General features: G+C 36.7%; 1 protein-coding gene across 1 annotated transcript in view; it reads left to right on the top strand.

Moving 5' to 3' along the window:
- Positions 1-13,924, top strand: part of PTPRN2 (protein tyrosine phosphatase, receptor type N2) — a 1,174,657-nt gene that overhangs the window by 1,135,967 nt on the left and 24,766 nt on the right. The window contains exons 19-21 of the mRNA XM_019507947.1: positions 1,143-1,309; positions 7,301-7,354; positions 9,872-9,936. Of these exons, the coding sequence (XP_019363492.1) occupies positions 1,143-1,309; positions 7,301-7,354; positions 9,872-9,936 (286 nt within the window). The remainder of the gene's footprint in view (positions 1-1,142; positions 1,310-7,300; positions 7,355-9,871; positions 9,937-13,924) is intronic.

The raw sequence follows: 13,924 nt of genomic DNA, 5'->3' as shown, positions 1-13,924 counted from the left end.
ACAAAATATCTCACTGTAAACTTGACAGTAAGTGTGTGGATTGATTTCATACAAAGCAAAAGATTGTTTAATCAAATTGACCTGTTAAATTGCACTGAGGTATCCCATACAATGCCAATGTCCTTTGGTTTGTTTTAAGATCATGGTAAATTATGCATAGTTTTTATAAAAAATGTAGATGACATAAAGTCTCATAAATGATGGACCATACGTCTACATCAGTGCAATAAAGAATGGAAGGGTCTTTTTCCTTAAAAGTGACTGCCCTTAATGGTTAAATATGAAAATAATGTCACTTCATGTTTATAGGAAAATAGCATATTGCACCTTAGAGAATTATGTTTGGGTTTACAGACAAAAGCTTATGTATAAAAGTTGGTAATTATTACCACTCTGTTAAGCTGCCCTCTTATATGAAAGAAAAAAAATCCCTACTTTTTCCTTGATAGATCTAGCACAAGTATCCATTATTGTGCCTTGTTGCCATATACAGTGACTTTTGATTCTCAGTATTTTTTTTGGTCTTATATTTGATTACATTAAGCAAATAATACCATAATAGGCAAAACGTAAAGAATAAGTGATAAATGATGGTGAGGAACAATAGTTATTTGAATTCCCTTGTAAAAATATACATTTTCTAAAAATCATTCCAGCTTCATATTATGCTTTGTTTTCTGTTGAACAGAGTAAATTGACTGAAAGTTTTCATGTGAGCTAGATTCATGTTATGTATATATATTTTAAAACTACTCAAATTATATCCTGCCGTTTCCAGAAAAGCAGTGCACTGTGGGTGTCTCCCAGTGAATCATGATGGGATGCATTTAAAACCTGTTATCAGGCAGCATCTCTTCAACATGCAAAACCCATAACTTTTAAATTGGAGATTATTTTAAATTTCAACAAAATATATAACGATTAAAAATATTTCAGAAAAGCAAAATGGCTACAATAACTGCTAAATAACAAATCATGTATCTGGCTGGTGCCAAATTTATTAGTAATAACAAAAGCCTTATGTTGTTCCTTTCATTCAAAAGATATCGCTTTTGTGAAGTGCCACGATTACGGAGCTATTTTAAATATCATCTCTCAGCTTGAATCCACAATTGTTATATTCCCCTTTCAATGTGCTGTAGGTAAATCTGGTCTCTGAGCACATCTGGTGTGAGGATTTCCTTGTGAGGAGCTTCTACCTGAAAAACCTCCAAACCAATGAGACACGAACCGTGACGCAGTTCCATTTCCTGAGCTGGAACGACCAGAAGGCGCCTGCTTCCACAAGATCACTTCTAGATTTTCGCAGGTACAATACCTATGTAATGATCTATTGGAGGCAATGAAAATTTGCGGAAGTATTTCTATAAGCAATAATACTTTTAATTATCTACCCTCTGAAGGTTTTTTTTCTATTTTTACTGGAGAAATGTCCTCCTGTTTGTGATGCCATAACTATGTGTCTGTGTATAAATTTGGGCACCTGTTCTTTCGTACCCCAGTGATTTTCACTGCTGTCCCACAAGCTCTCTGTTTCCTGGCTCTAAAAACTCACTTGCTTCTCACCCAGGGAATGAATGCATCTATTTCCTCTGTATATTTTTCCTGTGTTATTGGTATTTCTCTGTTTTATAAGCATTTACCTGGGCCTGTAGCTTCAAGTCCTTTTGTGTGCCTCCCCTCTGACCCTCCCTGCCAGAATCTTACAAATAAATCACTGTGCAGTATGTGCATGCTAAAACCCCTTTGAGTTATAAGTCAGCAAAGACATTCCAGTGCAAAATGCATTCCTGTAAGGACCAAAGGGTCAGGTCCATAAGTTCATTTGGTTGAAGGAGGGTGGAAAAGTGGGGAAACAGGCGCAAATTTTGGCCAAGTAATGCCCTCTCAAGAATTTTGAAGAAGCAGATGCTGCTTTAAAATATAGGAGTTGTTAATGGTATTTTTATACTAATAATACATGGGCAAAAATGTTAACCTCTGCTCTCTTTCTACTAAAGTACCAGGTTTTTCTAATATTTAATGTTTCTCTAAACTTTAATTTGAAAATTAAAGCCATGAATGATAAACGTCACAGTGAAATAATCTTCTGACTGCAAACCATGCTTAATGCATTCTGTGTAGATGTTAACTTGTACCAGATACTTCACAGACATACAGTCAAAGCTAAATGAAAAGAATCTCAGAAAGTTGGGAAGTTGGTTGAGAATCCCGGAAGGTGCTTACGTACGTGTCAGTGCATCTTTTTCTCTTTACTGTAATCCTAATGTGCCAACTGCTGAAATAATGTTAAAGGTTTCAGCAAAATGTACAAACAAAAAAATGTAGGGCCAAATTTTGCCCTCCAATAAATGAAGCTAGTGGAAGTGGTGTTTGTGCATCTGAAGAGTGATACTGATCCCATCTTCAACTGAAGTTGGTGGAAATTAGCACACTTGGCTGTTGGGGAAAAAAATTACTCCTAGATTTAAGGGTAAAACACCATTCTCTATCGCACTGCTCCTACATTTTTATTTGGGGTCTTTAAATAATGTTTAGTCTCATTTATTGTGGGTTTTGATTGGGTTAGAGTAGCAGGATTCTGTATGTACAACACAATGGAGAAAGGAGCACTTACCTAAAGGTGGATTTGGATCCATAGTTTATTTTTTTAGTGATTTTTGCCTTGGATTCAAGTCCAAACTCTTAGTATCACTTTAATGTTGTTTTTATCGTTCAAAGTCTCTTTCTTATGGTACTGTGGAGCTTGGCAGCAGTGAATTCCCAAAGCGGAAGTCCTGAATTGGCTCCAAGCTTTGCATTGTGCAAATTGCAATGCTGAATTTCAACTTTACTTTTTTATTATGAATAGAAATCACTTCTGTCACTCTGTAAAAGTCCACGGTACTGATCAAGTCCAAGGATCTGACTTGGCCTTGAAGTCCTTTTGGTTGCAGTGTAAGCAGGACTGGGCCCAGAAGGCTAGCGCTTCTGAAGTGCCGTGTGCCCTCGATTCCTACTTACTGAAGTAGGAGTTGAGTTCATCTGAAAATTGTAGGATCAAGCCTACAGTGTGGCAGAGGCTGCATCTCAAAAACTGTGCAGTCTTTTACTGAAGGTCTGCAGGGAATAAATAATCACAGTATTTAAATACAAAATTAAAAGTGGAAGGGAAAGCAGTTAAGGTGGCATACTTCCTATTTGAGGCGGATAGGATGAACCTGGTAAAATATAATTGAATTTTGAGTGTTTGTTTATTATGCATATTCTTAGTGTAGTGTAGGGCACTGTAACCAGTAACTACATCCTTGAGTGTAGATTTTGTATTTTGAACCCATAATATTGAATGCATAGTAAAATTCCATTGAAAAGGAATCTGCATGCACAATAGATGCTTTTATGAATCTCAGTTTCTTGGCCAAGCTGGTTCTTTTAATGACAAAAAGTCATTAAAAAAGCTATTGCTAAAATAATTCATTTTACAGTGATTTAATTGAATAAATTGTGCTTCGAAAGCTCCCTACTTAAAGTTTCACCTCTGGTAAATTATCGCAATTGATAAATCCTCAAAAACTGTCCAATACATTATATACATACCCCTTGCTTAAGGTGGTACTAGCAAGTGCTACTCTCATTCACTTTAATATCAATTTTTTTATGCATTCAATGTATTTATACATATATATGGGCATGTGTGCATATTTATATATTCACATACATATATGAAGTTAAACATATACATAACCAACCCTCTATTTTTTATAATTCATCACCAAGAAAAATTGGATTCCCAAAATTACCTTGCCCAGAGTCGGTGGAAATGTGGACCCTATTTTTTTTTTATTGAAGTAAATTTTGCAAGCCTCTTTGAAAACTGAAAGCTTACCTTTCTTTCTTTCTTTCTTTCTTTCTTTCTTTCTTTCTTTCTTTCTTTCTTATGTATCGGACAGTGTTTTAGATGATGTTGCATTTAGCATACGAATCAAACCTAGAGGGGGAGGAGCAGGGGGAAAGCCCCAACTGTGCTTTAAGAACATAGTGCTTTTAGGTCTAAATGACCAAAAGGAGATTATTTTGTATTTTTTAAAATTCCATACAACATACAGTGCTTGAAAGGTGAGACTGCTGCAGAAAACCACTGGTCAGTTTTAAATGCTTCTGGAGTCCTAAATTCATTGTGAACAATAGACCAATCATTACCGCTCTGGACTAGCTTGTTAGTCATGCACTGATGTGTAATTAAATATTTCTTGAGCCCAGAGGGAGCACATTTACACTTTAAAGAGAGACTGCTAAGCTAAAAGATAATTAGCATCACATGTGAGGGCTTTGCTTAAAAAAAATAAATATATATATATATTATGCTATCACTTCTTGCTGTGTGCAATGGCATTTACTAACACTGCTCACTTTAAAAATGGACAAATTCTTATTTTGCCAGCTAATTAGCGGTTGCCAGTGTCATTTTTGTGATGTTGCAGCTAGTAATATGAGCCCAGTTGCATAGTCACAAAAGTGATCATTGGAAACTGTGACTCTGCTGCAGGGACAATGTGGGAAACCCCTTTTCTGAGCCTCTAACGACCTCTGACCTTTGCTTGCTGATGGTTTGCATGATGATTTCTTTTTCACTCAATGAGCCAAGGGTTGGTTTGTATTACTAATCATTCTCTCTAAGTTAATTCTTCCTGTATATTGATATATTTTTTTTCTTAAACATTCAAGACCTTTGCTTACTGATGAATTTTCAATTTGCTCTATTTAGAAAGAACCTAGAGTGCAATGGGATATTGTTGCATTTCTTAAATCTCTTTTCAGACTAAGCTATGAATCAGCTGGATCAAAAGCTTTATTTTAATATGTTTTCTGAAATGTGTGATGATAAAAGTGTTTGAAACTCAGTCAGTAAAAATGACAAACATAAGGTGTCTTTCCCCAACATGTGTCTCTGGCTGTTTGATTTATAAATAGGGTTAGTGTGGTTTTATTTGTTATTGAAAATATACCAAAATTTTCCTAGCTGGCTAGTCAAAACAAGCTCAGTATCCTATTAGAAGTGCCATTCAATGAACAATGGAGCCATACAAGTGCAAGAAATGATAAATACTTCTGTCTGCTTATGAGCTTTTTATGACACTTTAAATGCCAAAACTCCTTTCTAACGGTGTGTATGTGATGGAGGGCAGAGAATGGCCATCAGCATATCGGGGAATGTGCTGATATTGTGTCATATTGTGTAACAGACATTTGAAATTTAGTTTACAAATATATATACAATTCCAGTTTAATGCTGTATTGAAGGAGTTGATTCCAAAATATGAACAGTCCTCTGCAGGTTCGTAAGGCTCCTGTATACGTTAGTAAGGTAGTGACATTGACACCAATAATTAACAGATTCATCCATACAGAATAATCTAACCCTTCAGTTAAAAGCCATTTAAAACTTGGAGCTGGAGGGAAGAGGAAAGGTGTAAGTTTTGCTTGGTAATAAATTACCTTGTTTTCAGTACCTGATAAATTACCGTTGTGTGTGTTTTAGCTTCCAGTGTCAGTTGCTGTTCAGTGGTTGAGCAGTGCACCTATTTCAGAGAAAATAAACCACTCTACCCTATTCACTGCTAATACTGCAAATTTATGGATAAATGGGGAAAGCACCTCTCTGAGGAACTATATATGGTTTACAGAAACCAGCCAAAGGCTGAGAATGGAGAAATCCTGAATTGTGACCTCAGTTCTATTATTTACTTGCTCTGAAGCCTTGAGGAACTAAATTTACTAAAGATCTCTACCTCAGTTTCCACATCATTAAAATGGGTGTTAGTTACTTTCCTCACCAATGCATTGTAAAGATTTGTGAATGTTTATATTTTATATGTGACCCTATCGTTATTATAGATATTTACTAAATCTGGTCAGATTCTTAATGACCAGAAGCTGATTGTAAAAAACATTATCTTTTGGAACATGACTATCACCTTGGTAACATGTCTGAGTCAAGTTACTGGCATTTGAAAAGGCTGTCTTTCAGATATACATCTTTAAGTATCTTCAGGCTACACTCTAAGCAGTATTTAAAGATATATGCATATTTGCACAGCACAGATGTTACAGAATAGATGAACAGCCAAGAACTAAATGATTCAGTAGATTAGTGATGCTTTAAAATTACTAATACCATAATGCATAGTTGCCAGATTCCAGCAGCACATTTTATCACATTTCTCAGCAGTTAACGTTCTGAAATATTTGCTCTTACAATTATCAGCTTGGTGCATCTAGACCTTAGACCTCCTCTGGCAGCTGTCCTATGACATGGTTTTATCGTATACCTTCTAGTAAATTAAAACACCTAATCAAGGAAAGTGAGGGGATTTGATTTCTTAGAAAGGACACTTTCTCATTTTATCCTTTGTTCAGTTTTCTTTGTTAACACACCCACTTTGACATTTTTCTATGAGGAAAACATTTCACAATTAAAATGCAGCTCTACAGCAGTAACACTGAAATGAATGTAACCAGACTTAATTCTTCTGTGGGCTGTATTCAGCATCTTACAAGAGTATCTTGGTTTGCTTCAGTTTTGCTTAATTTCCTCATTAATTCAAGCATAGGTATTAACCCCATTAGAAAATTACTGTATACCAGGTCAGTTTTGCACTATTGTTTTTATTGTTCAGCTGTAGATATATTTTCAAATAATGTAGATTGGTTAGAAATCTGGAAAGTAGAGCTATTTATAAATATTAAGTATGTAAAACGTTTATATTGGAACTATGGCTGTATAGCTTCCTAGAATTGTAGTCTGTACATGAGTAATTAAATGTTAAGTTTGAGAGAAGATTTTCAGAGTGTTTGCTCACTGCTGTTCTGGAGATAATCTGTTTTCCATACAAGCTCACATTATGCTGCTGACTGTATATCCTCTTTTAATTATGGCTTCCAAATAATGCACTTAATTATTTCTGGGACCAAGCTCATGAACTCAAAGCTCACACTGAAAATCAAAGCATCTCATGATAAACATTGATGGGGGCTGACAAGCAAATAATTTGGGAATAGAATGTATATATTTATGTATTTAGCTAACCCACATTTATGAGTATTATGGAAAGATGCATTTCATTTTATTTGCTGCACTGGGAAACTAAACAGAGCTGTGTATATAACTTAGCTATTTGTTATATTGAGGTTGATTAGCTGATATTATTACTTAAAGGGTGGTGATGAATATTTGTTTTTCTTTATTGCTTTTGCTTCTGACAGTTGGCTAAGGAAACAGTGCAAAATATATTTATTAATTTTTGTGTCTGTTTTATTGCAGAAAAGTAAACAAGTGCTACAGGGGTCGTTCTTGTCCTGTAATTGTTCACTGCAGGCAAGTACAATTTTAAAAATAGCTGTAGAGAGGGTTTTGTGCTGTAAGAAATTAACATGAATAGAACCAAATGGGCAAATTACAGGTTTAGATGAATCACTAAATACATAAGATGGTTCCTTCTGAACCAGGTCCAAGATATTACATTTTGTTTAATTTTTTTTTTATGCTAGTAAATGTTGAAGGTCCAATTTTGTAACAAAATTGTCCTTTTAATATGATCTTACAGGTGCAATTTTACAAGTTAAATTTGATTCATATGCCTAAAATTCACTAACAGCCCTTTGATTTTAGAAAGCTGCTCTAACATTACAGCATAGTGATGCATTCCCAATTTAGACAACTGTTTTGCATTTTTATTAATGTTTCAACAGTGTTTTTTATTTCTTCTTTGTTTGTTTTCAATGATCGTGATGGTAGCAAGGCAGTCTTGGGGAATGGGAGGGGAAAGATGCCCACTGGTTGGGTGAGTAAGCACAAACCTTCAAGCACAGATTGCTTTTAGGCCTGCCCGTCTCGTGAACGTAAATGAGAGCTGTTTGATGGCTCACTATAAAACTTGAAGTAATAATGTAAATATTTAGTTTTGTAGCTGTAGTGTCTATTCTGTAAGGAGAATGCCCATTCCTTTTTATCAAAGATGGGAAAAATTATAAGTGTGGGAGGAAAAACTATGGGCATCTATACACATGTTCTTGGGTTGGGGGAGGAGAGGGGTGCTTTAATTAAAGCGCCTGCAGCGTCACGTATATTCAGCATCACGTGTTTCAAAATGGCAGCAGAGGCACTTTAACTAAAGCTCATTCAACAAGCTTTAGTTAAAGCGCCCCGCCCCCATTTTGAAATGTGGAGACAATGAATACATGTGACACGTAGGCTGCTGGAGTGTGCCAGTTAGCATGCTCCAGCAAACTTGCATCAATTGAGTCTGCTCCAATGCATGCTAATAAGCACATGTTGGAGGAGAGCTCCATCACATGTGTAAGTGCCCTATGTCATTTAAAATGCACACCTTCAGTTTAGTGAGTGGTTCCAGTAAGGGAGAGGAGCATGTCACAAGCCTGCTGAGCTCTGTGCAGAGGGACAGAGTCATATAACACAGAGTGGTGAAGTACTTGAAGAAAATACACAATATGGAGCAAGCCTGTTTTTGTTTCATTGAGGAGGTCTGAAAAAAGAAAAAGAGATGATGCAGAATAAACTGAACAGTCCTTTGAGTTTGTTGCAGGTATTTTCTTAGTATGATGGATGAAAATGTCTAACATCTAGCTCAGTAGTTTTTGTTTTATTAGGTCTGACCACTACAATGCCACGCCCTATTTGGATTAACTAAAAGGGCCCTGTTTCCTCGTTCCCTTCAGCTGCCTCTCTAGGAAATGATACAGAACAAACTGCTCCCATCTATGGAGGTTTATCAAAAATGCAGTTTCATAGCCTGCCTATGAAAGCCCATCACACCATTGTGTCGGTGCCCCCTTCTTATTAATGCTGAACACAAAGTTAGTTATCACTAAAAATAATAGGTCAGTTAATAAAAATAGATGACTAATTGGTCACACAGGCACCTTCTTAGAATTTGGAGGAAGGAAATGAAAACAAGTATACTACTTAAAGTCTTAATTATGTTTGCTAACAGCAGCTATAAAACATCACACTGCCCATTGCAAGCTACTCCATACCAGGCCTGCAAGATGCATTCAGATTAGGGAACCTTCCCAAAGGTTAACAAGGCTTGGTCCTTCACAAGGCTTGATCACACTTTTCCAAGGAAGGCCTGATAATACCCTGGGATTAGAGAGAGCTTTCAGGAAATACATGGTAAGATGTTTCCCCACTCGTTGCATCTGAGGTAGAATTAAAGCAAGGGAAAAGAGACGGGGGAAGGTGAGTTGAGATGCATCTTTTCAGGTCCAGATGTTTGGCATCCCATTTCTGGGTTGATAACTTATGATCCATAAGTAATGCAATATTTTAAGTTCTTGGATTGGGGATCGAGGGGTGTGGAGTATGACTTGAAGGGAAATAGGCTGCTCTGTGTGCATGCAGTCTGACCTCTAGGCTCAAGTGCAAATAGAGCCAATAGTTTTTCAGGATGATTCTAGCCACGGAGTTCTTCAGCTCTCATGTGACTCTCTGTTGTGCTTGATCTCAGAGACGACAGTCTGTAAGCTCATTATGTGTATACTCTATGCACAGAAATGGCTGCCCGTTCTTGAATTACTGACTTTTTCACCATTGTGTAAAATGTTTGTATATTAAATAAACAAGTCTTTGGCTTTAAACAAAACAAAACCCTGCTATCCATGAAGAACAATAGTTAATCCTACACAAACAGCATGTGTTAATTAAAATCACTGCAAGCTTTCTTTCCCTTTCCCTCCACCCTCAGCCTCCTTTCCCTCCCCATCTACCCTCCCTTCCTGGTATAACGCAATATAAAAGTAATGGTGAATACCTTTGTACTGAATCTAGATACACATTGATAGTGTTTTTTTCTCTCTCCCTTTCTGTTGCCAGTGATGGTGCAGGAAGAAGTGGAACCTACATTCTAATTGACATGGTTCTCAATAAAATGGCCAAAGGTGAGAATCAAAAGGCTTGTTTTTTTTTTTTCCTCGGCATTGAAAGATGTGTTGGTGTTGCCATGGTAACGCAGGGTGTAATATTCACAGAAAGCGGTAGAATAAATTAGAGGCAAATTGTACTCTTTCCTGGACATCCCTAAGTTTGATTTTCAAGCTCATGCTGATTTAAAAAAAAAAGGCTTTATGAATGAAGTGTACACATGTGCTTCTGGACAAGGCAGGATTTGTATTTTTAACTCTGTAACCTAAAATAGTGACTGTGGCTAAGACGTGGCTCTGAACTATCTAGTAGATAGTAAATTAGCGTTTGCCTAAATAAATAAATGGGCCTCTTCCAGTGTGTTGCACACTTATATTCATCTACCCAGCAGCAGAGTTTAAACACATTTACCCACCTTTTGTTGCTGCTGTAGCAGAGACAGGATCATGGAGGAAAAGCCCCTTGTAGTAAGTGGGTGTTCAAGCACATACCTTTCAAGGAAGCATAACCTTTCGTGGGGCAGAGCCTGGTTACTCTGGATTGTATTCCAAGCTCTGCTACTGGGTGTTTGGTCGACCTTGGACAAATGACTTAATGTCTCTCTTTTCCTACTCATGAAGTACACCTTTTAAAACCTTTTAGCTGTACACTTGAAGTCATAACTACTCTGCATTATTTTTATATGTTATTCCTAGTTAAAAATATGTGGATTCCCCTTGGGTAAAGTGTACTCTCCCTTCTTATTCTACCAGTTAACATTTGTTGTAAGAACTGTTTGGAATAGTTTGAGATTGTCTTTGTATCTTAACAGCAAACAGTAAAACACAGTAAATAACCTGTACTACCAAAAGAGTATTTGTGGCAGTTTTGGAAGCACTCAGCATTGGCCATTTCTAGTTCAGTCAGGGGGTTGCTAAGTACTTTTGAAATGCCCTCCCTGTATGATAGGACCCCTCTTAATCCAGGTAATCAGTACTGTATTTCTGTGTTGTATTCCCCCCCCTCCACTTCTTCTGCCCATCCTGTATTTCTGTTTTTATGCCTTCATTGTGTAAAGTTTGGAGAATAGTCCTATTCATATGGCACCTGTTACTACTGGAAAAAATTAAAAAATAGTCTCTTGTCGTTTCATTGCCATCTTTCTCCATTCCCTTTTATGCTGCTACTGCCCTTTCTTTGAATGCACTTGCATTTAAAAATAATAGTTAATAGTGATAATGCAAAATATATTGCATATAGAAATAATATTTAATCCTGTCTTCCAAGCACTGTATATAAAAAAAAAAATTTTCTTCATTATCTTCCTATACAACATGATCCATGCCTTGTGGTCAGTTGCTGCTGAAACCCTGAGTCCCAGGTCTCTGCAGAAATAATGATATTCCGTTCCTATAGGTAGATAAAGGAATTTGGCATTTCTTCTCTCCTGGCTCTGTTTCGTCAGACATAAAGGGGTATGTAGATCTGAGTATTGATGTAAAAAGAAGTGTGCTTCCCTTCTGCCATGCACCAGACTGAAACTTTTCTCCAGGAGAATGAGATTGTTTTTTCACCCTCATTGGAAAGTGCATTTGCATTTTGTGAAAGAAAACGCAGAAATTTCAAACACTTGACACATTTATCATTCAAGTGGCAACTTGATCTCTGAAAGTAAAAGCAGGGGTACATGGTAAAATTGGTGTACACCTCTGTTAAATATTTGTTAGGCTTATTTCAGTTTTCAGCTCTGAAAGGCTGTAATGAAAAGTAGATTTAGAATATATGCAATTTTCTTGCATAAAGAAGTAAATGAGAAGTATTTTCTAGCTTCAGGCTTTCAACCACTTAAGGAAGGGTTGACTTTGTTGTAAGAGCACTAAAGAATGCCATTTATTGACTCCATTGTACCATGTAATGTCAAATTCCATTTTAAGTGTGGGCTTAGGGTTGCACAATACAAGACAAGTCATGTGAAACTGGCCAAAGAAAGGCGTTGCTGGGCTTTTTTAGATTGGTCACCCCCATTTTGTTCTTGACCTGCTCCCCTCTGCCATTGGGGGTGTGCAATTTGAAATCCTCTGACCTGGTGCTTTGGCTGTAGCTTAAATGAAAGATCAAAGGGCAAAGCGGGCATCTCAACCCTGCTGAGGTGGGCCTTTCCCAGGCTGTCACACTGTGAGGCAGCCAAAGGTTTTGTTCTGATGGGAATCGAGGCCCAGTCTGTGAGGCCTGGGCCTTCTTTGTCTGGCCTGAGAAGTTTGAGGCCCAGGTTGAGGATCCAATGTTCATCGAATGATCAAAGGGCTGAAGCCCTGGACATGAAATCTTTCTTTCCATTTCCTTTTCTTAAAGAATGAATTGCACGAGTACCAAAGAATGCCATTTCCAAAGCTTTTATGTGGAGTGCTAGGACTAACTTTAGAGTCCTTCAGTTCTAAACATAAAAATGTAAGTGCACTTTCAATCTGGGCCCAGCTGCAAGGCCAGCATCTACTAACATTTCTTTCAAAAAGGCTTTTAAGGATTAAGGCCTTCAGTCTTTCAAAAAAAAAAAAAAACTTAAGAATAAACTTAGAATAATTTGAGTTCTTGTTCCACTGTCTGGTTTATTAGAAAGTAGACAATAATGCATTTTTAAATCAAAGTAAACAGAGGACTACTTAGTCTCAGCAGTGGGAAAGTGGAAAACGATCAATAAAATGTGTTGGTTCTTTAGGAGGTATCCTAATAGGGGAGACTGAAAAAGGGAACTGCTTTTTCCTGTAATGATTTATTTTTCTACATTCTCTTACCGAGTTAACTGGAAATACTTCAATCAGCTAACAGTTGTCTCCTAATTCTTTTTATTGGAAATCAGGCCTAAGACCTATTCTTTATACACATATATATTATAAATTCATATTTTTAACTATTATAGCCTGACCTATTTTATTTGATATTCTTAAAATGGATAAACAGGTGAGAATTCAGTTGTTCGAGCCTGCCTTTTCCAGAAGAAACAATTTGGCAAGAAATTTGCATTCCCTGAATAAATTATACAAAGTTAGCATTTAGCTAGATAAGTCAATCTAGCCCATCTCGCATCTAAAAATTCTCAACTGTATTCTATCGTGTTTCAGTTCTGGTCACAGGCTTAATATTTATCATAGCAAAAGTTGCAAAAGTATTAAAGTTGATACTGATTTTATAGCAAAATATTTTGGTCATACATCTTAAGGTTTCCCTCCTGCATTTTGTGTTTGAGTGGAAGAGAGGCCATATGAAAAGACTTCATGATGCAGTTAGAAGCACAATGCTGAATAAACGTTTTCCAGTCCCTCACTTGCCATTGTTATTCAAACAACTTCAGAATGCATTTTGGAGTCCCTTTGGCTTTGTGCATCATCAAGGATTTCCTGTTGGGTTGGGCTCTTAATGAATTACTATATCCTCTTTTAAAAACTATAGTGTCTGTATCTGTGTAATGTAAGAGGCATTAACTATGTTAAATAATCTAATGATATAAATTTGGATGAGTTAAGATAGATGATGAAGGTATATCTGTTCCACACCAGATTTTCAACACAAGTGATTTCTTCCTCGTGGTTTTATGCTCTACAGTTACAAACCAATTGCAGCTAAATGCGTGAGTGAATCCTGTACCATGGAGTCAGTGAAAAGGTTAAATTTAGAGTGTACTTTTATATTTAATTGCTTCAGCAACGTTAGGGCTGTTATTTGCCAGTTCACTGCTATAATTGTTTATTAAAATATATTCCTTATGCAAAGCAGTGTCATAACAAAGGCCAGATCCTGCATCCATTGAAGCAGAGAGTAAAATTCTCATGATATAAGACCTGTGCTTAAAGAAAGCTATAAGGCTTGTCACTTCTAAATAAGGACATTCCATTTCCGTGAAGGCTGGATTTTTAAGGGTATTACAGAAGGCATGGAATAATTTTAATATTTTCATATTTCCCTGATGCATAGTTCAGTGCAAACTTTGGTCTTGAGTGAAAAGATTAGAGGTCCCTTTTGAAACCTTAG

Source organism: Gavialis gangeticus, unplaced genomic scaffold (assembly GCF_001723915.1).
Source record: "Gavialis gangeticus isolate Ggan-Ray unplaced genomic scaffold, GavGan_comp1, whole genome shotgun sequence".
NCBI classification, from domain to species: domain Eukaryota; kingdom Metazoa; phylum Chordata; order Crocodylia; family Gavialidae; genus Gavialis; species Gavialis gangeticus.
This window is presented reverse-complemented; position numbering and strand designations above follow the sequence as displayed.